This window comes from Rhododendron vialii, chromosome 6a, assembly GCF_030253575.1.
Source record: "Rhododendron vialii isolate Sample 1 chromosome 6a, ASM3025357v1".
In the NCBI taxonomy this organism is placed as follows: domain Eukaryota; kingdom Viridiplantae; phylum Streptophyta; class Magnoliopsida; order Ericales; family Ericaceae; genus Rhododendron; species Rhododendron vialii.
Genome location: NC_080562.1, coordinates 37767016 through 37793814, shown reverse-complemented (window position 1 = coordinate 37793814; position 26799 = coordinate 37767016). Strand labels below are relative to the sequence as shown.

The following is a 26799-nucleotide window of genomic DNA, read 5'->3' as shown; positions in this document are numbered from 1 at the left end:
AAGCCCTGTTTTTTTTTTTTTGAACTGTCAAAAAGGGAGGGAGGGAAGTGGAATGTCCGGTTGAGCAATAGCTACTGTCCGTAAGAACAGGCCGTCAGCACGGCACTACCTAGGTACACGTTGGTGCGAGCACAAATTCCCCAATCTCATGCCCACTTTCACGACTCGAAACCAAGGCATGCCTGCTGACCCTACAATAGTTGCATTCTTGAGAGAAGGAGAGACCCACTCTATTGAATGAAAATGTGCGGTTTTCTAAAGTTTGGATGGAAATGTGAGGTACACGAGAGTTGAGGAACTCAACGGCCAAAATTTTGCTCTCTGATCAATCAAATCTATAAATTTGATAGGGGAAGAAGGAGCTGCCAATTTGACAATTACTTGGTGCAGCCAAATGACACGTAAGATTTTGGATTGTGTTTTACAGCACATATATGGGTTGAACTTGGGTGGGATTCCAATTCTTATCATTTAAGTTGCCAAGGATTTGACACTGCCATTGGAGTTAGGCCTCGTTCCGTTAAGATGTATTATTTAAGCACTTATTTTTTGTTTTACGAAACATTTCATTTTTCTTATAATACATCACCTTTAATTCAAAAAAAAAGTATTATTTTAGTTAGTGAAATGCGCCTTTACTCTAATGATGCGACATATTCTCTTCAATCCTAGTCTTTCGCAAGACTGTTTGATACCTCTTGTTATTTCTTGAATTCTCCCTAGAGATGGTTCTGGACATGTACAGTCGCGCGCTAGCTCGTTATTCACAACCCTTCAACAGCTACGATGTCGAGGAACAAGTTTTCACTTTAACACTTCCAAAGCAAGTGCTACATAACCAAACTAGTAACCCTTAATTCTACTTTCGTGAAATGCTACAACCTGCGCATGAACTGGGATATTTGTTGCTTAACTGTTTGGGATAGTACTAGCTTCTACTCTTGTAGACACTAAAAAGACCGAGTTTTAACAAATTTGGTGCCATCACGCTATCTTTTCCAAGAATTTTAGCGCTCATAGTTAGTGACGACTCCCTAAAGTTACGAGAATGGGTCATTTATAAACACAAAGCGCCAATTGCAATCCCCTAAATTAAGGTTTTCATTAGAAACACGTGTCTTTGTTTTTTGTATTTAAAAAAAATGCATTTCCAATGACGTATCCCTTCGTTTACCCAATTTTTGAGCACTCAAATAAAGTTCCGTTTAGTCCCGCATTTACTTGAAAAACAAAACCTTCCCTCTTGCTACTTTACCGAGCAGTATACTTAGTTTTCTGATACCAAATTTGTAACTAGAAAAATAGTGAGCACACACTCAGACACGAGATCTATGGATGCACAAGAATGATAAATTTCGCAAGCTCTAACGCTTTCTTGCGCTTTAAAAAACTTCTCTACAGTTGCTAGAGCGAACTCCATAGAAGTTTCCAGACATAATATGAGATTATGGTCAACCACCACCATTTTCTGCAATTTCGATCTGGTTCGACAGCTTTGGAGGGAAAGTTGTGGCATTTTTTCCCTGGACGGAACATAACACGTAACTTACTCATAAAGAACAAAAGGAAACACCCGTACATCTAAAGTTGAAATAAGTTTACACGTGAACAAAGTTCACACCAAAAAGATTTTAAAAGAATTCCGCCATCAACAGTAACTCTCTCTGCCGTCCTCCCGCAATCAACTCTCTCCCCCTCCCCTCTCTCTCTCTCTCTCTTCCACGGCTCCCTCAAAACACCGCGATCAAACCACCACAACCGGTTGACTTATCTTTGCATTGGTCGCGGATATGCGCCACGGAAGACCAAACGAAAAAGGTTTATAAAAACAGTGAAAGAAAAGTTCAAAGTTGACAGCCTTTTGCTCATTAGAGTTGACTAACAAAAAAGAAAAGAACAATAACAACAAAATACTAGTAGTACATGAAAAAAAAATAGGTGGAGATCCATGTAAACATTTCGGGAAAAATGACGGTTCAGAACATGTATTGATAATTAATACCGCTAAGAACAAGCTAAAAATATTTGTTAATACTGAAAATGTCTCCACGTAGCAGTCTCTTGTGTTAAAAATAGTAACAAAGAGACAAAGCTCGAGTAGCAAGGCAAGGGATACTCTCTATGTTTTTCACATAGATAATGTCATAAACGCACATGGAAGTGCAAAGAGAGTGAAGAGAGAGAGAGAGAGAAAGAGAGAGAGGCAGGTTTCAATCTGTTGTAGTAGTACGTGGGAGCAATATTCGGGTTTTCCCAAGCCATCATCTCTCAAGTGTGACGGTGGCGAAGCCCCCTTTGCGTGCTCTCTCTAATCTCTCTCTCTCTCTCTCTCTCTGCTGATTCTTTCTCTCTCCTTAACGTAACGCACCGAGATTCGAAACCCTAATTGAAGCCACAATCTCTCGCGGCTGCTGATCGGCAGTGAAAAGGTGAGGGTTTTTTTTATTTTTATTTTTTTAAATGGAGTATTCTGTGACTGAAATGGTGGAACATGCAGTTCGAGAGCTCGATTGCTGGTCCAAGTATCTCATCATTTCCTTCATTTCGTCGATTTTGACGTTATCGTACCGTTGGTTTCCTCAATTTCGCAATATATACAGATAAGGATTGGTTAATCCTTCCTTGATTTGGAATTTTACTAAATTCCCCGTTCGGTACTTCTCGATATACACACACATGCACTAGCATATAAATTTCATCGATTTTTTTTTTTCCCTTCTAGATGTTAATTATTAGTGCAATTTAGATTTCTTCTCTTCTCCCAATTGTGAGCCTATTTCTGGGGTGAAAATAGTCATAAATACTTAATTCTTAGAGGGCAATTATAGAATTTTGTTACGGGGCTTAAAAAATTGGAGACACCAAACTAGTGCTCTTCCTTTATATATTAGAATAGATAGATGATTCCTATTTTGGATTTTAGTCCATTCAGTTGTGCCATGCATTGTGCAGATGTGCTGTCTTGTACAATTAGAAATTTGCATTTTCTTCATTTGAATACTTGGGCAATAATGGAGGGAATCGATTGCTATGATTTGCATGAATGCATTAGATTTCCTTCAGGATAATGGAAGCAACGGAGGTTCTGTTGTTGGCGTTTTTCCCTTAATGAGAGAGGGTCCTTCCACGTGTCAATCAGCTGCCAACAGTTGATATTGCATGCGCGGCGGCGGATTTCTCACGCGTTTTAATGACCCTCGGCTCTTCCTCTGTTCCTGCCTATACATGCATGTGTATATTGTATCCGACTTGTTAATAGGGCATTCTGGCCAAATCACATTACGTTTCTGTGTCTGGGTTGTGTGTGTGTGACCCACGGTCCCCAACATTCTTCACTTATCTGAATCGTTTAAAATTTTCTTTTTCTGGTGTATTCTGAAGTCGTAGTGTTATGGCTGTAATGGTTGGTCTGAACTTGGAGTCTTGGTGTTCTCTTTTCATGTTTAATTGTGGTTAACATACCTTATCTAAAAGGTGCATCTTTTAATATGCAGTGCTTATTAAATTCCCAGCAAAAAAAAGTAAATAAAGACCATTACTCAGCACTTGAAGTCTATGACTCTTACTTGGACCCTGTTGTGGTTGGATACTTGTGTATCTAGGGTTTGAACACACCAAACTCCAAACTTTCGTACTACATGGGCTCCGGTAATTAAATACAGGTTCAGAGATAGGACGTCTAATGGATAAGAAACTAAATATGGATATATGCAAGTAAAAATTTATTATGTTATTTTACTAGTACATTGACAATGCAAAATATTCAGTACAATAATTTTCTTGGATTTTAGTGTATTGCCATGTTGGTAAGGAATTTACTTCTTCTTCTTCTTCTCTCTCTCTCTCTCTCTCTCTCTCTCTCTCTCTCATAAAAAAGTAAAACAAAATGAAAAAAAAACTCAGAATTGTCCGCCACACCCATGGCATGTTGTGTCGACATACGTATTTGCAAAACTGGAGCTTGTGTTAAACTGCGCTCCAGGAAGTGGCCTTCCTCTTTTCAGTATAATTCGGCATTAATTTAATTTTGGTTGGAGTCAAACAAGTTGAGATATAAAGTTATAAAGTGAGCCGTGATACTTATTTATGTATTTTTGTTTCCTTTACTATGAATTACCTATTCCCCTCTCCCATATACGTGCAAGTGCACACAATCATAACTTGTTTATGTTTGTTGGGCTTTATATGGTATTGATTAGCTACTCACTCTCTCACATCCACACGAGTAAACACACACTTTTGTTTCTTCAGTTTTGACTTGAAATGGACATAGTCTTCTTTCTCTTTATTTCAAATATATTGCAGAAAATACTGGAGACTAGATAGCTCCGTCGGCGATTGCCGGGAGGTTTAAGGATTAGTTGTAGGGCATCACTGAGAGGTCTTTGATTCTCGTGACATGAGAGCTTTGCAAGCTGGGAGATGTATGATTCTTTGTCTGCTTATAATATTTTTTTTGTTACTGTTGTTTGTGGTTGCAGATGTCACGATATTTATTGGGTGGGTTGTCCTTGGAGCTCCATAATGGTGGACCTGTGAAATGTGAATTATGTTTTCACATTGAGGTATACTCGGCTTGTTGGTACTGGTGTTGATTGGTTAGAGGAAAACAAGAACAACACTGGTGGTGAAATATTACGCAATAAGTTGGTAAAGATGTTATTCAGCAAAGAAATTGAGGGTTTGCATGACGATGGTTTTCAGGGGTCAATCAATGACCATCGTATTTTCTCAGAGGTGTTCTTTGGAAATGACCATGACAGAACTAGTAAGAGGTGTCTTGTTACTGGAGCTATTAATTTTGACTGTGATTTTAGTAGACAAGCAGATAAGTTTTGTTCGAACAGTGAAATCTCAGCCATAACAAGTAAGGTGGATTCTTGTAATGTAAAGGAGGATTCAAGAGAATATTCTGCATTGTTAATGAGGAAGGACCACGAGGTGAATGGTAAAAGAATAAAGTTATCAGATGACGACCTTTCTCATTGCAGACCTTACTCTGAAGCAATTTTGAATTCGTCAGCTTCTTTGAACAGGGTCGTTTCTAGTATGTCTGAATCAGATTCAAAATTTGTTTGTCACTCTGTAACGTGTCGTATCGTTGAATCATCCAGTCACAGTGTTACTTCCAGCTGTTATCTGCTCAGGCGACCTGCAGAGACTAGCTCAAGAAGCATTATGATTGGAAGGAATGTTTCCAAGTGTGGGCTTTCGAGCTTGGATGGAAGTGATAAGAAGGAAGGCAGTGCAAGTAAAGCAATTGCTTCACCCGTTTCTCAGGAGAGCTTTGCAACCAAGATTTTGGTTACAAGTCCACCTGCTGTCACTGCAAATAAGTCATCCAACATTCATAAAGTGGCCAAAGATAAAATATTGTCCAATAGAGCATTCAAAAAGGATCCCAGTCCTCTTCTACGCAGCCACATGCAGAGCTTACTCAGAGCAGCAGGATGGGAGATTGGGAGCCGTAAAAGACTAGATAGGAAAAACGGTAGCAAATGGAGTTATTTGTCACCTCAGGGTGGAAAACCCATTCGCGAGTTTTATAAAGCTTGGAACTTGTGTGGTCAGAGCTTGTTAGCCAGCAAAGGTGTAATTGTGGAGGAAGAGGGTACGCAGTGGGCTAGTATGACCGATTTATGGTCCGATCTATCACTTACACTTAGCAAAATTGAAGAGGAAGAGATTAATACGGAAACTACTACTGCACTAGCGCATCGGTGGTGTCTTCTTGACCCCTTTGCCAATATGGTACTCATTGAAAAGAAGTGGGGTAGGCTAAGAGCAGGAAAAGTAGTCAAAGCAAGGAGGATGATATTGCTTGATACGTCTGCCAAAGATGATGGCATTTTGTCCTTGAAAGATGTGGATAGTATTGGAAATCAGTGTGAGAGACATTCACTAAATTGTATTCATGGTTCTTCTCTGGTCAGTGAAAGCATGCTAACAAATTCCGAGGGGAATTACCCTGTCAGCAATGGATACTGTGGTCATAAAATTTCTGAAAATTTTGGACAGTTGCATGGGGGGGCAGCGAAAGCTCTGAAAGGAGTATCAATTTATTTGCATGACGAAAAGTGCACGGAATTCAGAGATACTGTTAGTGGGATAGGAACTCGACGTAGGGAAATCTCTGGGGACAAGAGAACCGGACAGGATCTGAACTCTTCACAAGCTTTTGGGGCAGATAGCACTTGTGACCATTCCAATAGTTGGCTGTTTGATGTTCCCGTCACTGTTGGAAAGTTAGATATCAAGTTTGGTGGGTCTGAAAGTGTCTCTCCTCATCAAGATAGTGGCACAAGCTCCCCAGGTGGTGATAGACGCAGATCTGACCACGACGAAGCAATGGCTTCGGAAGTAGATGAATCTGTATCCATGGGATATTCAGAAGGAGGAGGTAGAAGTTTCTGCAGAAAAGTCAATTGTAACCATCTAAACTGCAGAAATGAGGGTCTATCTCAGTTTAATGACCGAGATTCTTATCCGTCACTGAGTACTTGTTTAGATGGTGTTTTGTTCAGACCTCCCCTTGTTGAAGACAGCCATTTGGTGGTTTCCTATGATAAAGAGTTCGTGCAACATGCTGGATTTGTTGGAAAGGTCCATGGGCAGAGCATGGACATTTCCAAATTTGGAATGAAAGGTGCATCTTGTGCAGCGGATGCTATTGTGAAAAGGAAGGAAGTTGAGAAATCCAGAAAGATATCCAAAAGCAAACTGGCCACATTGCATCAAAATGAGAGGTTCAATTTGTCTACTAATAAGGCTGAAGGACATAAAATTGATGACAGTAGCATACAGTCACACTCTGGAGAAGTCCGGGAGTATTTGATAGCTACTAATGCAAGAAGTGGTAGAAGTTGTGAAAAGTCAAAATTTAGGAAGGTCCGTCGCAAGTCTAAGAAATTGATTAAGTTTCCTCATGATGACGCTGATGAAGCTTCAAGGCAAGATATGGAATCAGAAGAACCTGAAAATCGCAATCAAGCTGGATCAACTACATGCCAGCTTCAAGATGATGATCTTTTGATTTCAGCTGTCATAAAAACTAAAACCTTCAAATCCACTACCAAACACTCTACTCCCTCAAAGAAATTCAACAAAACAGACTCTTTGAGAAAATACAAGAGCCAAAAGGGCAGGTGCAGGTTGCTTCCTAGGAGTATGGTTAAGGGCGGGAAATACATGGAAGGAAAATGGCCCATCATTGGTGTAAGAACGGTATTGTCTTGGTTGATTGAGACGGGGGTTATTTCTCTTAATGAAGTCATCCAATACCGGAATCCGAAGGATGAATATGTGGTTAAAGATGGCTTGGTTACTCGCGATGGGATCTTGTGTAAGTGTTGCAATAAGACGGTCTCTCTCTCTGAATTCAAAAGTCATGCTGGTTTCAGGCTAAGCCGTCCTTGTGTCAATCTTGTCATGGAGTCTGGTAAGCCATTCACCTTATGCCAACTTGAGGCTTGGTCAACGGAGTACAGGGCCCGGAAAAATGCCACCCAAGCCGTTCAAGTTGATGAAGTGGATCAGAATGATGATAGTTGTGGTCTGTGTGGCAATGGGGGCGAGTTGATATGCTGTGATAACTGTCCATCTACTTTTCATCAGGCATGCTTGTATGTAAAGGTTCGTCATTTGGTTGCTTTACAGCTCTTATTTCATGTGCTTGATTAGTTCCTTCTCTTGTTCCCCGATTGGTACAGTAATTACTGCATTCTGCTCTATGCCTGTGTTTGGTGACTTCCTCGTAGATGCTTAAGTAGTTTCAAACGTGCGCCGTTAAGGTTGTGCATTTTATGTTCCGTTCCTTTGAAAACACATGGAGGATGTGCTGTCCCTCAACTATATAGTTGGCTTTGGCCTACAACACGTTGTATGGTTTCATAGGTTGGTACTTAAACGTTGTTGTCATGTAAATCTTTACAGAAAAATAATCTTGAATTAATGCTAGTGTGAGAAATTAGAAACATGTGCTGGGTTAATTTCCGGGTCCCTTTAATGCCTGCAGAGGTCAAAATTATTGGCTACTCCCGTGTTTTTTTTAACTCTTAATGGTTTCAAATTGTTAATATTGTAAATAATGACACAGGAACCAAGTCTAGAAAACTCTTGCTTTCTTGTTGATGTTCTAAGGAGCTGTTTAACCTTGAGACTTGGATACTTTTAATTTGAGACATTGACCTGAACAATTGACTTCGTGCATTCATACGATATTGTATCACATGAGTTAAATAATTTACATAGACAATACTGCGTGGGTTAAACAATGCCTAGTATTATGTAATGTTACACCATTGCATATGACTTTTATAATTTGGTTTTCAATGGCAAAGTAAGATTCAATTCAAGTGGTAATTTGTATTTATAACCATTGGGAAACTATTTCACAAAATATTGCTCTCTTATGATGCTTTTGCATTGTGGTGTATCAAGTCTCGGACTACCGTCCACTGCAACTCAACTCAACAAAGCTTATTGCAACATTGTAAATCAGTGGAATTTGCTCCCACCTGCTTGAGTAGGTGCATGACTGCTAACCTGGGCAGGTGCTCATGACATGACTTTCTAACTGAAGTTTGCCTTGGCGCTTTGGCGGCTTCCAACATTCCACTGCCTAGGTGGTCCTTCTGTGGCAATCAAACGTCCGCACCTTACTTAGTTGTTCCTTGCTTCCGTCTACCTAATAAAAATATGAGAAACGGTTACACAAGAATTGAAGGGGAATTGTAAGACTAGAAAGAATGAGAGAGATTCTTTGAGATCATTCTCCGAGATATTGCCAATTTGTTGCATTGGCCACATCTTGGAAACTTTTCAAACTAGTTTTTACAGATTAAGAAATAGGAATGAAGAATTGCTTACTTACGTTGAAATATTATCTAGAAGGCAAAGAGCTATGTGAAGATTCAGATTATTAGAACTTTTTATGTCATAATTGTTTGTCACATAAAAGTTGAAACAACCTTCCATACGAGAGAGGTTTTATTACTGAGTCTTAATTTAGAAGCATGATCTAATAGTAATCTATGTACCAAAAGGAAGCACACTGATTCCATTTTCTTAAAAGCATTATACCTTAAAAAGATTTAGAATCATCACAACTTCAGTATCCCATAGAATATAGGACACTAATGATAAGGGGCCATTGTAGGTTATTAATCCTGGGGTTGTGATTAACTTATCAAAAAAAAAAAATCCTAGGGTTGTGATTCCATGGGTCTTAAAATTATGTTGCCTTTTCCGAATTTAGGCAAATGCTCCCGTTGCAACTCAATTCTGCGTTTATCTCTTGTAAAAGTCCGTAAAGTCTTTCTCCTTTAATCTTAAATTAATAAATTATAATTATCAAAAAAAATCTTAAAGCAATATTATGAGTTATTGCCAAGGCTTTTGACGTCTGATATGCGATAAGTGGAGAGATGATAATGCTAAATTTTACGAGTTTGGATTTGCAATACAAATGTAAATTTCTCAAATCAAGCTTGATATTAGAGACCTAGAAGTTAATACTTGTAGGTTTAAATTTGGTCAGGTCGGCATGAGCACGACACACAACAATTAGAAGGGGCACGGTACGGCACGACATGTTTGATTAATGGTCCGGGCCAGGCTGTAGTTTTGTGGCACAGGCATGCCACAAAGCACGTCACGACACAAGCATGACATGAGGACACGGGCACGGCATGGGCATGAGCACGACATGGGCACGAGCATAGCACGCTCACAAGTTTTGGAGAGGGGAAAGAAGGAAAGAAATAATAGGGAAAACGCCATGGGCAATTTGGTAGTTTCAATAAAATTGGTGAGATTCATTGTGTGGCCCTAGAAGTTCCTTACGTATATTTCTAACTTGCTCTAAAGGCGGTTATACCTCCAGCACGATAGTCATAGTTTGACAATGATGGATGATATGATCATAGAAGAAGATCAAGATGATGGAGACATGGAGATGTTCATGTTTTCTCTGAATTGGATCAGCAATTTACCAGACTGAGGTTTGATGAGAACCTCTCTTTTGAAGTGGGTTAATCATTTGGTCTTGTGCTCCAAAACTCAGTCATTCACTTCGAGTTTTCATTGCTGCGTTGTATTTTACTGAGTAAAACTCTTGTTCTTTTTATGTTTTGAAAGTACTCTATATCAGAGACTAAGATCTTCCTTTGTGCTTGCATCTAGGGTTTTGTTTTTGTGTTCAGTTCTGCGTCTTCATTGTTTATATCCTTCACTCAGAAAGTGCACGCTTTTCTTGTTCTGCAATGAACTGGTTGGGCTATAATTACTCTTATGATGGTCCTTGGGCAAGGGAATATTTGTTCTTTGGAATATTTTTATTTTGGTTCCAGATCTAGACATTGCCCATCTTGAGAGATGGTATTTCCCTCTGTCCCTTGCATTTCCCTCTATGTTGTAGATTTCCTTACTATGTTTTGATAAATAGTTTCATGTATGATGTTGCCATTTTCTAGGCTTTGTTTGGGATTTTTTTGCATGTGAGAGGTTAATGTTGGTTGGGCCATGTTCATTGAATTAACCCAATTTTGTTTCCTTCAGGAACTCCCAGAAGGAAATTGGTATTGCTCAAACTGCACTTGTCGGATTTGTGGTGATGTGGTTCATGATAAAGAGGCTTCAAAATCACCCGACGCATTGAAGTGTTCGCAGTGTGAGAATAAATGTAAATTTCTCCTCCTGACTCATAGGGGATTATATGATTTTAACGTACTGTGAATGCCCTTACATATCTTTGAGTAGTCTATGCGTTTGACAAGTCCAAATGTTATATTGAGTTATATATCTTAATGGTAGGATTGACACTTTGATTACAACTAGTAAAAAGTTGATGGATAGTTTCACCATTGAGGATATCTACTTGGCCATGATTCGTTTCCCCAGATTTCTGGATTTCTACTTCTGATTATAGCAGTGCATGTCAACAGATCATGAGGCATGCCTGAAAGGGAAGGGTCTGTGTAAACAAGTGGCTTCTAATACCTGGTTTTGTGGGGAAAGCTGTCAAGAGGTAAACAAATTTGTATTTAGAAACATTGTCAGTTCATTTAAAAGACGCATGGCAATTCGCAAGAGAGCATGTTTGTTATATAGGTCTGTGAAGTTAATTAATTACAGGCTTAAAAGCGGTTGTGGCATGTTGTTTCCTTATCAAATATATTGAATGAGATCACCTTTCAAGAAGATTTCATAACTCTGTTATTCAGGGCGGGTTCAATGGATAATGGTTGGATGGATAGAACATCTTTTTGAATTAGAAGCATGGACAGTTATTTCAAAGAAGGTGCTATGTTCCTTGACAAAAAAAGGTGTCATGTCTGTGGCGGAGACACCCTTGAGAGAAGTTCATTGCTTAGACCACAAAGAGAAAAAGATGGGATTAGTTCAGATTTGTGTGGTTACTACGTAAGGGTGGCAGTGGCACCTCTAGTGCCTTTCCTCAATAAATTATGTGCATTCATGTGGCTATTGTGGTCTGATTAGTCACTTTTAGCATTCTAGTTTCAATAGCTCCAGTTTTCACTGAATTTACTTCTTCTTTTCTGTATTTGCTGCCTCCATTCTGGATTTTAAGAGAATGTGACGTACTGTTGAATGCAGGTTTACTTAGGCCTTCAATCTCAGATCGGGCTTGTCAATCTTCTTTCTGATGGCTTCTCTTGGACACTTCTGAGGTGCATTTATGGGGATCAAAGAGTTCATTCTGCCCAAAGGTTTGTTGCTTTGAAGGCAGAATGCAACTCAAAACTGGCTGTTGCTCTAAAAATTATGGAGGAATGCTTTCTCCCCATGGTGGATCCAAGGACAGGCATAGACATGATACCCCATGTTGTATACAACTGGGGGTGAGTTCTTTCTCCTTTTTGCAGAAATTCCCCATTGTATCTTATTTCTAGGATGTCTTAACTTATTGAACTCCATCTAATTCTCTCTCTCTCTCTCTCTCTCTCTCTCTCTCTCTCACACACACACACACACACACACACACACACACACATGCACGCAGGCACAATTGTTGGCAGTCGTTAAATTTTTGGTCTTATTGGAAACTCTGAATGCCATATTTTGATTGTTACTTCCTTCTATGGATGCATATACGATGCCAACTTGTGTCAGATTGTTTACCAGACCTTAGTGGTAAATTCGTTGGGCGGACCATTATTAATGTAGAACTTATTGAGAACTATTTGATGGACTTAAAAGGTAACGGAACTTTTTTCCAAAGGTCAAAAGGCTTGGTCGGATCTTCTGAACTCTTTACCTTTTAATGGATAAATTTGCACCAATTAAAATATGCATAGTGGAAATTGCACTTTGACAATCATATATTTATAGCATGGAAATCAAGATTGGACTTATGCCGTGTGGTTTTGGCGTAGTTTTCATAGAGTGTCAAAGGCCTTCTGATGAAAGTATTGTGGATTTTGTAATATGGTGTTCAGAGGTTACACAACTTATGGTTATTTATGAAAAAATCAGGGGACTGTATTTGCATTGTAATTTTTAATGCTGTGTTTGGTTTGGTATTTGAAAAGTTTTTTGAAAAATGGTAGGGGTAATAAGTGGAGAGAGATAGAGAGAGAAATGTTGGAAGTAGGGGGAATCTAAAAGGAATTTTTTGAAAAGGGAAGAGAACACGGCATAAATTAGATGGTAGTAAATTGTAGTATGGCAATTTAAAATGTTTTGAAGTTCAATCGAACCAAACTGTGTTTTATTCAACACAATTACTTTAACATTCGCAAGTCCTGTGGCGATTTGCACTTTGCAGTTGTGCCAAGCACGCAAGAGTTAATTTTTTTGACCGCAACTCAAAATCGTAGCAAGGATGATAAGTTTGTACTATGTATAGACCACTTGTGTCTACATGCAGGCGAATTTCTATTGATTTTTGGGCCTAGATTTTTTTACTCTATTAAATTTTGTTATTTATTTGTCCTTTGTTAGCATCATTTCTTGACTAAATTAGTCTATGGACCTCGTAACATCTTCTCCGTTCTTTCACATTAATAACTGTTTTGTTGGTTGTACTCAACGTTTACCGCTGGTTGTAATCCTTCGTCTTTAAGCAGATCAGAATTCGCACGTCTGAATTATCATGGATTTTATACAATGGTTTTGGAGAAAGACGATGTGCTGATGTCTGTTGCATCAATCAGGTAGTTCTCTTTAGCTGTTCCTTATATTGCCTCTTTTCAGAATCTTCCCTTTGAAAACCATTGATGACCTTATTCCATGTCATGATAATTGTATGATTCCATTTTCAAGAATTGTGGTAAGGAGTTACCATTAAGTAATACTAATCAGTAGGGGACTTTGTTTCCCTCTTGGTACTTTTCAAATTACCAACATATCAAATAGAATGGTTAGAATGTTTTTACTTGTCCAAAATCCAAATTACTGGTAGTTTCTCATTGTTCCTACCCTTTTGCTAAATTTCTTGCAATAATCGATAATCCATTGCAATGCTACTTCATATTTTAGCATCAATTGTAATGCAGGATCCATGGAGTAACAGTTGCAGAGATGCCCCTTATTGCAACTTGCAGTTTGTATCGGCGCCAGGGAATGTGTCGGCGCCTTATGAATTCTATTGAAGAGGTACTTTTTCCCATCAGGACTGTATCCTTGACCTCTCATTACAAAGAAATGCGGGTTCGTTCTATTATGAGCTGTTCACTCTTGCAATAATTTATTCTTCAAAAGTAAGGATAAAATCTTTTTATTCGTCTATGCACAATAGTTCTTTAGTAAACATGGAGAAAAAGTAATTACTGATAGATCCGTGCGAGTAAGTGAAATAAACATGTTTATGTGCAGTGGCTTCCATATATTCAAATTTCAAAAGTGAAGGAAAAAATGCATTCAATTTCTGATTACCTTTTTCTTTTCTCATGCTCCCTCCATTCCTAATATTGTTCCATTTTGGGATGTTCCATAATTTTGGTCCTCTAAAAGTGGAAGTGGAAATTTGATGATTTCACAAAAGTGTCCCTCTTAAGTCATAAGTGAATATAAGTGTTGTAAAGTAGGTAGAATATAGAGGCAATGGTGGAAATGATGTCATTAAATTTGAATGTAGGTGTAATCATCACATGTTTCCTTAAAAAGTTGGAACTTCCAAAAGGGACCAACAATAATGAACCGAGGGAGTACGATAGAAGAAATTTATGCCTACCCAAACTCCTTCCCAACCCATCAATAAGCTTATAAGAGTATCAACTTCCTTACTGGGAATAAAAAAGGCGATAAAAAGAAAAGAGTACCACCTTCCTCTCCATAGGAGTTAACCACAATCTCACTGCACCTAAATGCTGCTACACAACCATTGATCCATATGCCACCACAGCCATGAATAACAAACGGCCCCAAAGCAGTGGGTATTCTTTACATTACAGAAGATATTATTTCCATGTTTTGCACTGATAGATGGGTTCACTGCTATATTTTTATGGGGTCACATAAACTGATAAAGGAATTATAGCATATAGTTAGAGAAAATTTTGCATTTCCCGCGGGGTCAACTGATCCCACACCTCCCTTACTAGCGGCACCACTGTTTATGTTGACAAGCCTCTAGTTAACTGAACTGACATTCCATATTTCAAACAACTGTGCCACTTAAATGCTAAGCCTTTTCTTCATATTCCTAATTGCTTCTTCATTCATTGTCCATGTAATTTGTACTGTTCCCTTTTTGCTCTGTCGTGGTTTTAGATGCTAAAATCTTTCAAGGTTGAAAAGCTCGTGATATCTGCCATTCCCAGTCTTGTGGAAACATGGACTCTTGGGTTTGGCTTCCAATCCTTGGAAGATGGTGAGAGAAGGAGCCTGAGTAATATCAACTTGATGGTATTTCCCGGAACAGTATGGTTGAAGAAGCCCATTTTTGAAAACCAGGAAACAAGTCAACGAGGAGGTGGGGGTGCGCATTTCATTCGCTATTCTCTATATACCTTCCTATTCTTTCTTTCTTTTTTGTATGGGCAAAACTATATTATAGTTTCTTGGGAAACGCAGGATCAGGACATGCTACACCTTTGAGCTCGGATGATCCAACCGAAACAGTTGCTTGTTCTGAAGGAGGGCCCGCTGGTGATTTTACAAGACAACCTGATGGAAGCCCTCCACTGGAAGAAGATGCTGCTCAAACAGCAACCGGGCATAATTTTACAAGGCAATCTGATGGAAGCCCTCCACTGGAAGATGTCACTCGAACAGCAACTGGGCATACGGGCGGCACCGACATCCTGGTAGAGAAAGGAGAAGATGGTAATTGGACGGGGCATTTTTCAAAGCTGTCCCGCGAAGAACCGGATAGAACGGCAGGGGGATCTCATCTTGAAATAGGTTGTGGCGCAGAATCTGTGGTTCCGTATGACGACATGCAGGTAGAGAAAGGGCAAGATGATAATTGGACGGAGCATTTTTCAAAGCTGTCCTGCGAAGAACCCGATAGAATGGCAGGGGAATCTCAAATTGAAATAGTTTGTGGCGCAGAATCTGTGGTTACGTATGACGAGAAAGAAGTAAGGTTGGATGAACTGCCGCAGATATCTCAACTTGAAATGGTTTGTGGTGTTGAATCCGTGGTTGTGTATGACGAGAAAGAACTAACCTTGGATGAACATATGACGAGAAAGAACTAACCTTGGATGAACAGTCGCATGACGAGAAAGAACTAACCTTGGATGAACAGTCGCGTGAAGCTGGTGTGTTGCAAAATAATGATAAATAAAGTTAAATGTTTGGAAAAATAGGTGTTGCCGTAGGACGTGAGACACATATTGCAGATAGCGGGATGAATATTGCTGGAAAAGAGGATCAAAAGGATAGCATGTTGGCTGAGAGCTGTACCGCCAATGCCTCACTGGAGAGGATACCCCTATCCATCAGATCCTCAGGAGAGAGAGAGAGATGCCTAGCAAAAAAAAATCTGCTTTGCATTTTCTTGGTATGTAAATGTGTTTACCAAAGAAAAAAAAGAAGGGAAGGCTAGCATCTGGAGATAATTCCAGAATTAGGGCCAACAGTCAACACGGCCGCAACAGAGAATGGGCCATTAAAAATTTAAAACTACAGTAGTAACCAGAAGACATTTTAGCGACACAATTTTTATTAACAGCGTTTAAATTGGTTTTAGTTTTTCAATTAGGAAAATGATTTTTACACTCTTTTTTTTAATTTTTTATATTCACTTTTTTTTTTGTCTTTTAACAAAAAAAAAAAATTACTTTCAACACTAAAATATAAAAAAAGGTGTGTGGATTTCAACACTAAAATATACTGTAAAAAAGAGAGTGTGGATATCAAAAAGGGGTGTGAAAATCACTTCCCTTCCAATTACTCCTCCAAATTTTGTTTTTATTTTTGTCAACCATACGTTAGTTGTTAAGCCAATAAGCTGAATAACCTAATATATAAGTAGGACAAATCAATATATTAGAAAATCGCGATTTGCTGTGTAGAATACTCAGACTTTCTGTTGAATTTAGTTGTAAGATGCCTTTCACATTGGGTGAGGCATTTTGCGCTGGATCTAGTTTTTTCCTTTGTTGTGAGTTGGAGTACGTGTCCATGTTCATTAGTTAAAAATTTATTCAAAATTGATTTATTACATAAACAAACTAAGTTCAAAACTTTTTTAAACACTCGTCAAGGTTTTAAATCAACTTTGAACAAGCTATTACTCGGTTTGGTCGACTTATGATTCGTTAACGAATTCACGTAATTCAAGATTGGCTCGTGTTTGACTTATTTAAAGCTCAATTTAGATAGGTTTATCTCTTTAAATAACTTAAGATCGAACATATTTTTAATTTTTAAAACTCGATCCACCACTGGGAGGGTCTTCAGAAACGTTATGGTGGAGTATTAAAATGCCAGAGTTGAAACGAATACTACATTGCCGTTAATATCAACCGGAAAATGAAAGCTCAGCTGATATCTACCCAGAAATGCTCGCTCTCTCTCTCTCTCTCTCTCTCTCTCTCTCCGACTGAAAACATCGATTGCGTCTCTCTCAAGCCCCAGGAATGACCTCCACCACAACGCAACATCGCCAAAAACCATATAAACCCTAGATTTCTAGGGTTTGTTCGCAAATGCAAAAGACCTTGAGCTCAACATGCCTACGTATCCCAAGTACTTCAACGCCCGCCCTTCGTCCTACACTCGGAGATCGACGGTCCTGATCCTCTGCCTCCTGATCGGCCTCACCGGATTCCTTTTCGGTTTCGTCGCCATTACGAGATCGAGCTTGGGGTCTAACTGCAAAACCTCCAAGCCTAGATCGGTGTCGGTTGTTTGGGAGAGAGGTGGAAGTGGGAATGCTGGGGTTTTCGATGGGGATGGAAAGAGGCACAAGGTTATGGGGTTTGTTGGGATTCAGACCGGGTTCGGATCGGTTGGACGGCGCCGATCTTTGCGCCAGACCTGGATGCCGTCCGATCAGCAAGGGCTTCAACGGTATAAATGTTATCTTCATTTATATAATTGCGTGTATGTATTTATGGTCATTGGCAATAAGATGCATGTTTCACTAGATAGTTGTGCTTTTTGATTCCGAACCACAAAAATGGTGCATTGATCACTTGTTTTTAAAATTTACTTTGCTATATGGTTTGGCACACTCCTTGGCAAGAACTTTGATTTGGTTCCCGCTTCGCTAACTATTTGGGTTCAGAGGCGGAGGAAGGAAGAGTATAGTGGGGTCACTTGACCCCATTGAGATTAAGAAATCACATGGAATAGTTATCAAATTGATTAGATTTTGACACAATTGACCTCACCTATATCAAAAAACACCTCAATAGATTTATTAAAAATCAAGCTTTGCCCTTTATTATTACCGAACTCAATCAAATTCCCAACAAGTCTAGGTATTTGATGACCCAACTACATACAAATCCTGGCTTTGCCCCTGGGTTCAACCTACCTGGTTAGATTGCGAGGGCCCAGGGTCAGCGCGCCACGACGGGGTTGGGGGACAGTGCTCCCGAAACCTAAATAGGGGTATTACGGTAATTGATGATGTAAACCTTGGTTATAAATACTTTCTATACGGAGCTGATGTATCTTGTACTATCTTAATTCGATACATAATTCGATACATAGTGGAAACTAGTGTAAGCCGTGGATCAACTGCAAAGTTGGAGAACCACGTAAACATCTTTGTGTCTTGTGTTCTTGGTTTTTGTTCTTCATTGTTCATCGTGTGTGGTATGTTTGTTGGTTTGGTTGATTTCTCAACAGGATATTAGTGATGTGTATATATGTGATCCATTGTGACAATGGTGGTAGGTATCATAGGATAGCATTACTTTTTGATCCATGGCAATTCATTGACGTAGCTTGATAACATGTGGATTTCCATTGTATCGGAGTTTTATGGAGTTGTTTATGTATTTTGAAGAATTTGGTGTGTTAGTGTTGATTTTGTGTGAAAGCAAATTTTGACGGGCACAATCATGCAAGTAGGATAGGAAGTACGCCCTCCGTCCCAAAATGTTGTGCTTGTTTCCTTTTTTGGACGTCTCAAAAAATTGTCTATATCTTTTAATGTATAGTATTTTATATATTCAATATGAATCTTGTTTGATAGATCTCAATTAATTCTTTTAAACAAAGATTTTGAAATCATAAAAAACATTATAGATTGTGAGATATAGACAATTTTTTGTGAGGTTCCATAAAGGAAACAAGCACAACAAATTGGGACGGAAGGAGTAGAAGAATATGACACTCATCCATAGGGGAGGGGCCTTTAAGATAGAAGGATTGTTATTAAGTGAAATCTACAAAGTGTGGCTTCTGCGGTCCTTTCTCTTCAAGAAATAGTAGTGGAAACTTTTGAACTTGGTTTGACATAGGAGGACGTTGAGGGGGAACCAATAAAGTTTGTTGGGAAAAATAAACGACGGGTGGGGTGGTGGAGAAAGACCCGGGGTGCATGAGTTTCGTGGAAGAATAATGGTAAACAAAAAAGGTGCACATGGAAAAGGACTGGCTTTCATCTGGTCCTGGGTAAGTTCTCTTGAAAGCAGGAAGAGGGGGCTGTCAAAGAAGAGCAGTAGCTCATTATGTGGGCTGTTGTCCTTGTTTTTTAGATTCAGAGCAGTATCCATCCCAAGTCATCAGTTTTAATTTTTTAATTTGACTGCAAAGTGTTAGTAGGGATACATAGTGGGATTTTGGATGTACTAGCCAAGGTTTGAGATGCCTTGCTGTCTTATTGGAAAGTCCTTTTTGGATGGTAGTTGGTTGTGTGTAAATATGTACTTAAGCGAATGGATATTTGCATACCTAATCATCTAAATGTAGGTGCACTTAAAATTGACAAGTTTCTGGGAAATGGCCACTAGTACATCTTGCTGTGTGGTTGTACCTAGTGTGAGATGTAGTAGTGATGTATTGTGCATATGCAGTTTTTTAATATTATCTTTTCTATTGGGCGGGTATTTTAGTTTGCTTAGCTCTCTTCATATTAGATCTAGATTTGCTTCATATTGTCGGAGAAATAATGAACTTGATCGAGAACCTGCTTAACTCTTTTCTAGGTGTTCTGGCCCTTGAGCTATGGGATCCCAAATTGCAGTCAGATCATTCAAGTAAAAGGACAGGCATATTAACTAAGTGCTTGTTAGTTTAGTCAGCAAATATTGAAGAGCTATGTTCTTGAAGAAATACTTTTTGCATTGACTTAAAAATGGCATATACCGCATATGATCTTTTAGTACAAACTTTCAATCTTTTTGTATATGGCTTCTATTAGTTATTGATGACAGATGTGGGATTTGTCCTGGTTCTACCAACTGTGAAGACATTTAGTAGCTTATTCATAAGAGTCCATTATTTCTCGTTGTTTTCATGAGTATTTTTGTGCTAAACTCTCTGTTGGAATAAAATAATGACTCACAGCTTGGAAGAAGCCACCGGGTTGGCTTTCAGATTTGTTATTGGTAGAACCAATGACAAAGCGAAAATGTCAGAACTCAGAAAGGAGGTGGCAGAGTACGATGACTTCATGCTGTTAGACATTGAGGAAGAGTATAGTAAGCTTCCATTCAAAACGTTAGTGCTGACCTTATGTATTTACCAGATCTGAGCGCCTATAGTTTGTTTTCTAGAATTGTGCTCTACTAACCTTTGTCTCTACAGGTTGGCTTTCTTCAAAGCTGCATATTCTCTTTTCGATTCTGAGTTCTATGTTAAAGCCGACGATGACATATATTTGAGGCCAGGTTTACCTAATTTTTCTCACATTAGCAGTGCTCTATACTATCACAGGCTTTATCCTCTATATTTTCATGGCTTTTCCCCAATGCAACTATTTACAACCTTCTTCACTATCTGCCAGATCGCCTTTCACTGCTTTTGGCAAAAGAACGTCCACACTCTCAAACTTATCTTGGATGCATGAAGAAGGGTCCAGTATTTACAGACCCTAAGCTCAAATGGTTAGTCCTTTGATGTTTGACTACATGTAGTTCATGATTCATGTGAATTCTCAGTTTTCTATTGCTTTTATCTCCACTTTCCGAAAACTTTCGCGAGCCACAGATGCCCTCGTATATTGCTTTGGTTTAGTGACTGCTAGATTTGATACTTATATTCCATCTCTTGTACTCTGCTTCTCAAAAAAAAACAAAAGAAAAAAAAATAAAACCCCCTCATTTGCAATCTCCTTTTTGATGTCATCGACCTTCACGTGTAATTGGCTTGTCTTCATCAATCATCATTGAAGCTTCGAGAATCAAAATACGTGGAAAATAAATGGTTTGTCCAATTTTTTCATCTATCCTACAAAGTACAAAATTCCAGGCAAGAATATGCAGAATACAGAAAAATATATGGTTTTCCATTTATATGTCCCATTTTTTCATCTATACTATGAAGTACAAAATTTCAGAAAAGAATATGCAGAATACAGGAGAAAGAGTTTGTGTACATACACTGTCCTTGTCCATTAGCCTCTGTAGCCATCATTCTGGCTGTTGCAAGTTCCTTACAAGAGATTGAATGATACGACTTTTGCTATTCATTGGGATTAACCATCCTTGGTTCTGTCAAAGTGTCAATCCCAGGGGTTATGGAGGGCTCTTTTTCTTAGTGCTCTTGATTTTTTCCGTAAATCTCTCAATATTTTTGGGAACTTCTTTTTCCTCAGGAAGATTATTTTCAATCTTTTTAGAATGTTCTTGATTTCCTGTTCCTATTGCACCTCATGTTCTCAATTCAAGTGCACAAATCTTGTTCAATCTGTAAACCATTCCACTTGATTGATGACACACTATTCTGTCTCATCCTGCTTCCCCAAAATTTCGTCCATGAACTGCAATATTTGTGGAAATTGGAGCTGGAGCTCCTTTCTGTGGCATCACATTTGCCTGAGGAAAGAGTGCTTATGATGACCAGAAACTCATACTTAATGCTGAGCGACTATTTAACTTGTTATGAGATGATCTTATGATTATTGTCTTTTAATCCATGCAGGTATGAGCCACTACATGATTTGCTAGGGAAGGAGTATTTTCTCCATGCATATGGTCCATTGTACGCTCTTTCTGCTGATGTTGTTGCAAGCTTAGTTGCTCTCAGAAACAATAGGCAAGCTCACTTTGTTCATTATCATAGTCGTCTTCATCGTCATCTATGGTTATTGCGTTAGCGTTGTTATTTGTTTCTTTTTATGCTATCCGTTGATCCGAACTTATTTTTAAGCTGGATTTGATGGGATTATTTTCCCAGATTCGTGGAGATTGTTTGACAGTCCCATGTTTGGTTTGCCTCAACGAAAAGCTATTATCAGGTGTGCAACTGGTAGACCTGGGAAATGCTTAGATTGAAACTGGTAGTATCTATTTAAAATGGTTATGAGATTGTCGTATGCTGCTTTGTCACCCTTGTGGTTCATTCCTATTTCAAGTACCTTGTATAGAGGATGAATACTCCATAGTTCACAAGAGTTAGAAAACATCTGTGTCATGTCTGATCTTTTTTCGTCAGTACTTGTGTCTTGTGAGGGTAATACGGATAAGGTGCTGGATATTCATCGTGATGAGACGAATAAATGCATATGTATTGGACATCATCAATAAGAGAAGGCCAAATTGCTCTTTACACCTTCAATGGTGTCATTTATTGGAGAAAATGTGGTCAGGAACATATTTTATTGAATGGCCATTAAGTTTATATTCATGCTGGAGGGCTTCATCAAGCAGAGTAGATTGGGTAGTTCCTCCTTGTTTGCAACCATAAGCTATGAATGGGTTGTAAAGGATTTTGTAGAAAGCTCGGGCTTGGTGTGGCGTTGGCCGCATTGTTGGTGTGGTTCTTAGGGTTCTATAGTTAGAATCGAATGCTAGAGAGAAGGTTGAAGATTGGGGTATGTGGGAGAAGATCTGTTATTTGGTATCGTTTTGGATTCTGGTTTCCTCCTTTCAAAAGGATTCATCTATTTTTTTGATTTGTAGAGATTGGTTAGAATCGTATGTTTCCTTGCTTTTTTTGTGGTGGCCTACTGGCCTTCTTGTTCCCCTTTTAGTCTTTCTATTTTCTTGTTTTCTTTCTATTTGCGTTCCTTTTTGTTGTTTTCGATAATAAAATATATGAGGAACTTAAGATATACTTCAGAATTGTGGTTGTTCTCTCAGCATAGTAGATCAACCTAAGAAAAGTTTTTTAGTCCGTTGCCTGTCTTCGTTTCAGTAAATCCTACTTTGAAAATCTGGGACACAGACTTTTGCAGTTCTGACCTCAGGTACCTATCAGGTTTCAATAGCAAGTTCATCTATGATTAGTTGACTTGTGTGTACTGGAAATTTTATTGCTTCAATGCAATGATTGGTAATTACCGGCCTCCAGTCACGTGAACTATTATTACATGGACTCTCAATAGATGTATTTTGAACTACTGTTACATGGACTCTCAATTCCCCCATATGTCATCCAGATACGACAATAGTTAGGGCATGTGATATGTGTCCAACCGCCGTACTCAATTATGAAATTTGGATCCTAGAGTTTTTCAGGATGACTAAGGAAGGAGAACTAGCATTTGACAATAATGAAATATTCTGGCATTTCACGTGAACTACTGTTACATGGACTCTCAATAGATGTATTTTGAACTACTGTTACATGGACTCTCAATTCCCCCATATGTCATCCAGATACGACAATAGTTAGGGCATGTGATATGTGTCCTACCGCCATACCCAATTATGAAATTTGGATCCTAGAGTTTTTCAGGATGACTAAGGAAGGAGAACTAGCATTTGACAATAATGAAATATTCTGGCATTTCACGTGAATCCTCTTTCAATATCAAATACATTTCTAGATAATGTTCAGCATCAAAATATTTTAATGTTCCTGGGTATGCATTATATTGATGTTAAAGTCTTGCCGCTATGTATCAGTAACGAACTTTTAGATTATAGAGAGGTTTGACGTTTGGATGGGCGCCGTAAGTTGATACTGGGTTCCGAGTCCTTGTTGAATGGATCAATGCATTCATTTTAATGTCCAGTGCCAATTACTTGTTGGAAATGCATATGATTTAATGACTGGCCTCTGTCAAATGCCTCGAGCCTATCCACAGCATCATGTGTGACTTAGATGGATATCAAAGATCAAAGCTCTTGGGTAATACTCCTCTTGGAGTTCTGCATATACTGATTTCAGATTTGCTTGAATTTACAGTTTCCGGATGTTCAGCAATGAAGATGTTACGATTGGTGCATGGATGCTTGCAATGAATGTTAACCACGAGAACAATCGTCTTCTATGTGAATCAGAATGTACCCCATCATTCATTTCCGTTTGGGATATTCCCAAGTGTTCAGGTTGGGAACTATTGTCGTATTTTGAATGCAGTTCCTCTTTTGAACTGCCGGCAGTTTCTGAAATACAGCACAAATTCCTCTTGCATAATTGAGACAATATGAAAACAAAGTAAACAAATATTATCATGTTTCAATGATGCCCCTTTAAAGCCGACTATGCGATTCAAAGAAGTCAGAAAGCATAAAAAGTTAATACCTCGTAGGACACTGAAATCCTGTATTAGTTGAACTGTTTCGACATGTTGCCCTGAGTCTTTGGAATGTAGGATGATTTATGTTTCTTTAGTATGTCTAGTCTAGTGGTCGTTTTCCTGTCGAGTGGATCTGTGGATGTCATATGAATATATGAACCGAAACGAATTTTTCCTAAGGACCTGATTTTTGAAGGATGTTCTCATGCATAAAAGTTAAATACATAAAAACTTGAATGACCTTAACTGTCCAACAGCTTTATGAACCAATACTGAGTGGTATCATATTTGTGAGCTATTGTGCTCTCCACTTAGTTATTGCTTCATATTGCTTATTTTTGATACATCCTTAACAATGTGGCATCACCCTTCATCTTTCCAGGGCTTTGTAACCCAGAGAAACAGTTACTGGAACTTCATCAGAAGGAAAGCTGCTCAAAAAGTCCAACTCTAGAATCTGATGATTGACATACTTGCCTCCATTTCATCAACTTCTGCTTCTTGTGTTCAAAGGCCTCTTGGGAGCAGGGCTTTGTTGTTGTAAGCTGGTTCTCTGCTCTTGTATATTTCAGACTTCCCGCCCCTGTTTTTCTCCAAAAGTTAATTTATACTTGTTTTGTAATTTGTCAAAATCGAGCGCGAAAGTTTTGTTTGTCAAATGGCCCATCCAGAATTAGCGTTACATATTTTAGGAATAGCTATCAACCAATCAGGAACATTATCTCCAATGTCGACTTGCATTCCTTGTACTAATGTTGTCGATAAATTTTACTTGATTGAGGAAACTTTCTTCTTCTTGTCGACTACATTTGAAACCATGATAACTTTGCGATTTTTTACTTTATTTATTTTCCGATTTGCTTTTACTGCTGTTTCGGAGTTCTTTTTGTTGTTGTTGACATGGGTACGTTGATAAGCTACTCCAAACATTAGTCAGCAACTATCGCAAGTTGTGAAGTATGATTTAGAAAGTTGGAATTATTGTTTTCAACCTGTTTCTTGCATGACAAACATGTCAAAATCTTGGAATAATTTTCCCTCTCTTTTTTCTCATCCGAAAGGGAGAGTGTGGGTCCTGCCCATGGTGTACTTTGCATCCCAGGGAACCAACATGCTATAAGGCATATCCCATTCTTTGTTTTGTGGTAGGTACACCCCTATGTAATCTATCCATGTGGTTTAGACATGGCTAAGCTATGGAAAAAAAAAAGGCATATACCTTTTGCTCTGTATCAGCAACCATCTCATAAATGACCAGACTAATTTAATTATTCTAGTACTAAAAATTGACAGATACAGAACCAAAACCAAACAGCCAACTGGAAAAGGAAAGCACCAGCAGATTACCCCACCCAATGCTTTATTCTAGGAGTAGATAGCCACAGCTTTAATGGTTAATTGATGCCATTCCAATTGGGTTATGAGACTTGGACCTTATTAGTCTCTTGTGTGGTGGATGGTTCATCAGACTGGCGTTGATGGAGATTTGATTTGAAAAATGAATGATTTGGAAACAAAAATGCTACTTGCACAACCGTTGTGTTGGTTGTGTGCATAATTTTGACCGTCCAGATGCATTTGGACGGTCTAGATTTTATAAACACTCTTTCAAGGAAAAGTTCAACTTTTATGGGGAAGAGTTTGAGCGAATTCTGGCCATTTAGTACTAAAAGAATGGGTGGAGTCTAAATGAAGGGGTTTTTTTTTACTCAGAAACAGGTCACATGATTTAGGAAATGGTGAGAGATAGGGGTGGTCCATTATTAATGGTGGACTTGTTGGGTCACTATATACGAAGTCTTGCTCTGGTTTTAATAATCTAACTCGCCAATGGATTACGGTGGTTAGTCTCCTGATTAGTTGGTCTATTGGATTGGATATCGAGTTTACAACATGAAAAAGATGATGGATCAGTGTTGGCGGGCCTCCCATGATAGGGGCCTTTATTGGGCCATTGTGATGTCTCCAGAACTATCAGGTTTCATATTACTTCCATGTAGTATGTTTCCCAAAAGCACATCAGCCAATTATACAAGGAGGCTTTTTTCATTTTCCTTTTCATGAAGGTAGGCTCCTGTGCTAAGTCACACATAATCTTTTAAAATGCTCGGCGCTTACTTTCTCAATTCTCGTTATCGCAAATTTTATTAAGTTGGAATATGATAATACACTTTCATGCTCGCGCACTCGAATTGTGTCACTTAGGATGGTTTTGGCTCAATATTAATGCTCATTATCTTCTGAGAAAAGTTTAAAAAAAAAAAAAAGATTGTTGGAGAGAGAGACCTCAATCCCAAAATGATGGATTCTCTTCCATTATACGAAATGGGCATCACGTGCTCTTGCAGCAGCTCCTCAATTGTCTTTGCAAAAGGAATCCATTTCCCCACTAATATGAGAGAGAGAGAGAGAGAGAGAGAGAGAGAGAGAGAGAGAGAGAGAGAATAGTATACTAGTGTAACAGGTTCAATGATGTCACTGTTCTGACTTGCTTAGCGAATTGATCTGCCAGTCTGATAAAATAAATTTTGTAGAGCTATAGAAAACTCAGTTTATTATAGTTTTTCTGTTCTTTCTTTGCTTTTTTGCTTTGACTGTCTCAAATCTATATATCCCCATACCCACAAAGGCAACAGAGGCAAAGATACAAACGTTCAGATTTGTAGAAATGAAGTTAAAAAAATGATTGAAAAGACTGAACATAATACACAACACATGACAAAATTTAACAGCCCAACCATGAG

General features: G+C 38.6%; 2 protein-coding genes across 5 annotated transcripts; both read left to right on the top strand.

Moving 5' to 3' along the window:
* The first annotated feature begins 2139 nt into the window (after window positions 1-2139).
* LOC131331537 (increased DNA methylation 1-like) lies at window positions 2140-16169 on the top strand. Of its 4 annotated transcripts, XM_058365543.1 has the most exons (11): window positions 2145-2429; window positions 4306-4381; window positions 4482-7632; window positions 10558-10681; window positions 10944-11026; window positions 11617-11861; window positions 13089-13175; window positions 13518-13617; window positions 14734-14941; window positions 15037-15634; window positions 15703-16169. In XM_058365543.1, exons 3-11 carry the CDS (start codon window positions 4657-4659, stop codon window positions 15752-15754), a joined length of 4473 nt encoding a protein of 1490 aa, XP_058221526.1. In that variant the 5' UTR covers window positions 2145-2429; window positions 4306-4381; window positions 4482-4656; the 3' UTR covers window positions 15755-16169. The 4 variants fall into 4 exon arrangements, with proteins under 4 accessions (XP_058221527.1, XP_058221525.1, XP_058221524.1 ...); XM_058365544.1 differs by lacking the exon at window positions 4306-4381 and having other exon boundaries at window positions 2140-2429; window positions 14734-14935; XM_058365542.1 differs by lacking the exon at window positions 4306-4381 and having other exon boundaries at window positions 2140-2429; window positions 15037-15611; window positions 15680-16169.
* Window positions 16170-16834: 665 nt separating this feature from the next.
* On the top strand, window positions 16835-24840 carry LOC131331536 (probable beta-1,3-galactosyltransferase 14). The gene is made up of 7 exons (XM_058365540.1): window positions 16835-17484; window positions 19936-20088; window positions 20176-20258; window positions 20375-20474; window positions 21511-21624; window positions 23722-23864; window positions 24438-24840. Exons 1-7 carry the CDS (start codon window positions 17144-17146, stop codon window positions 24521-24523), a joined length of 1020 nt encoding a protein of 339 aa, XP_058221523.1. The 5' UTR covers window positions 16835-17143; the 3' UTR covers window positions 24524-24840.
* The last annotated feature ends 1959 nt before the right edge of the window (window positions 24841-26799 follow it).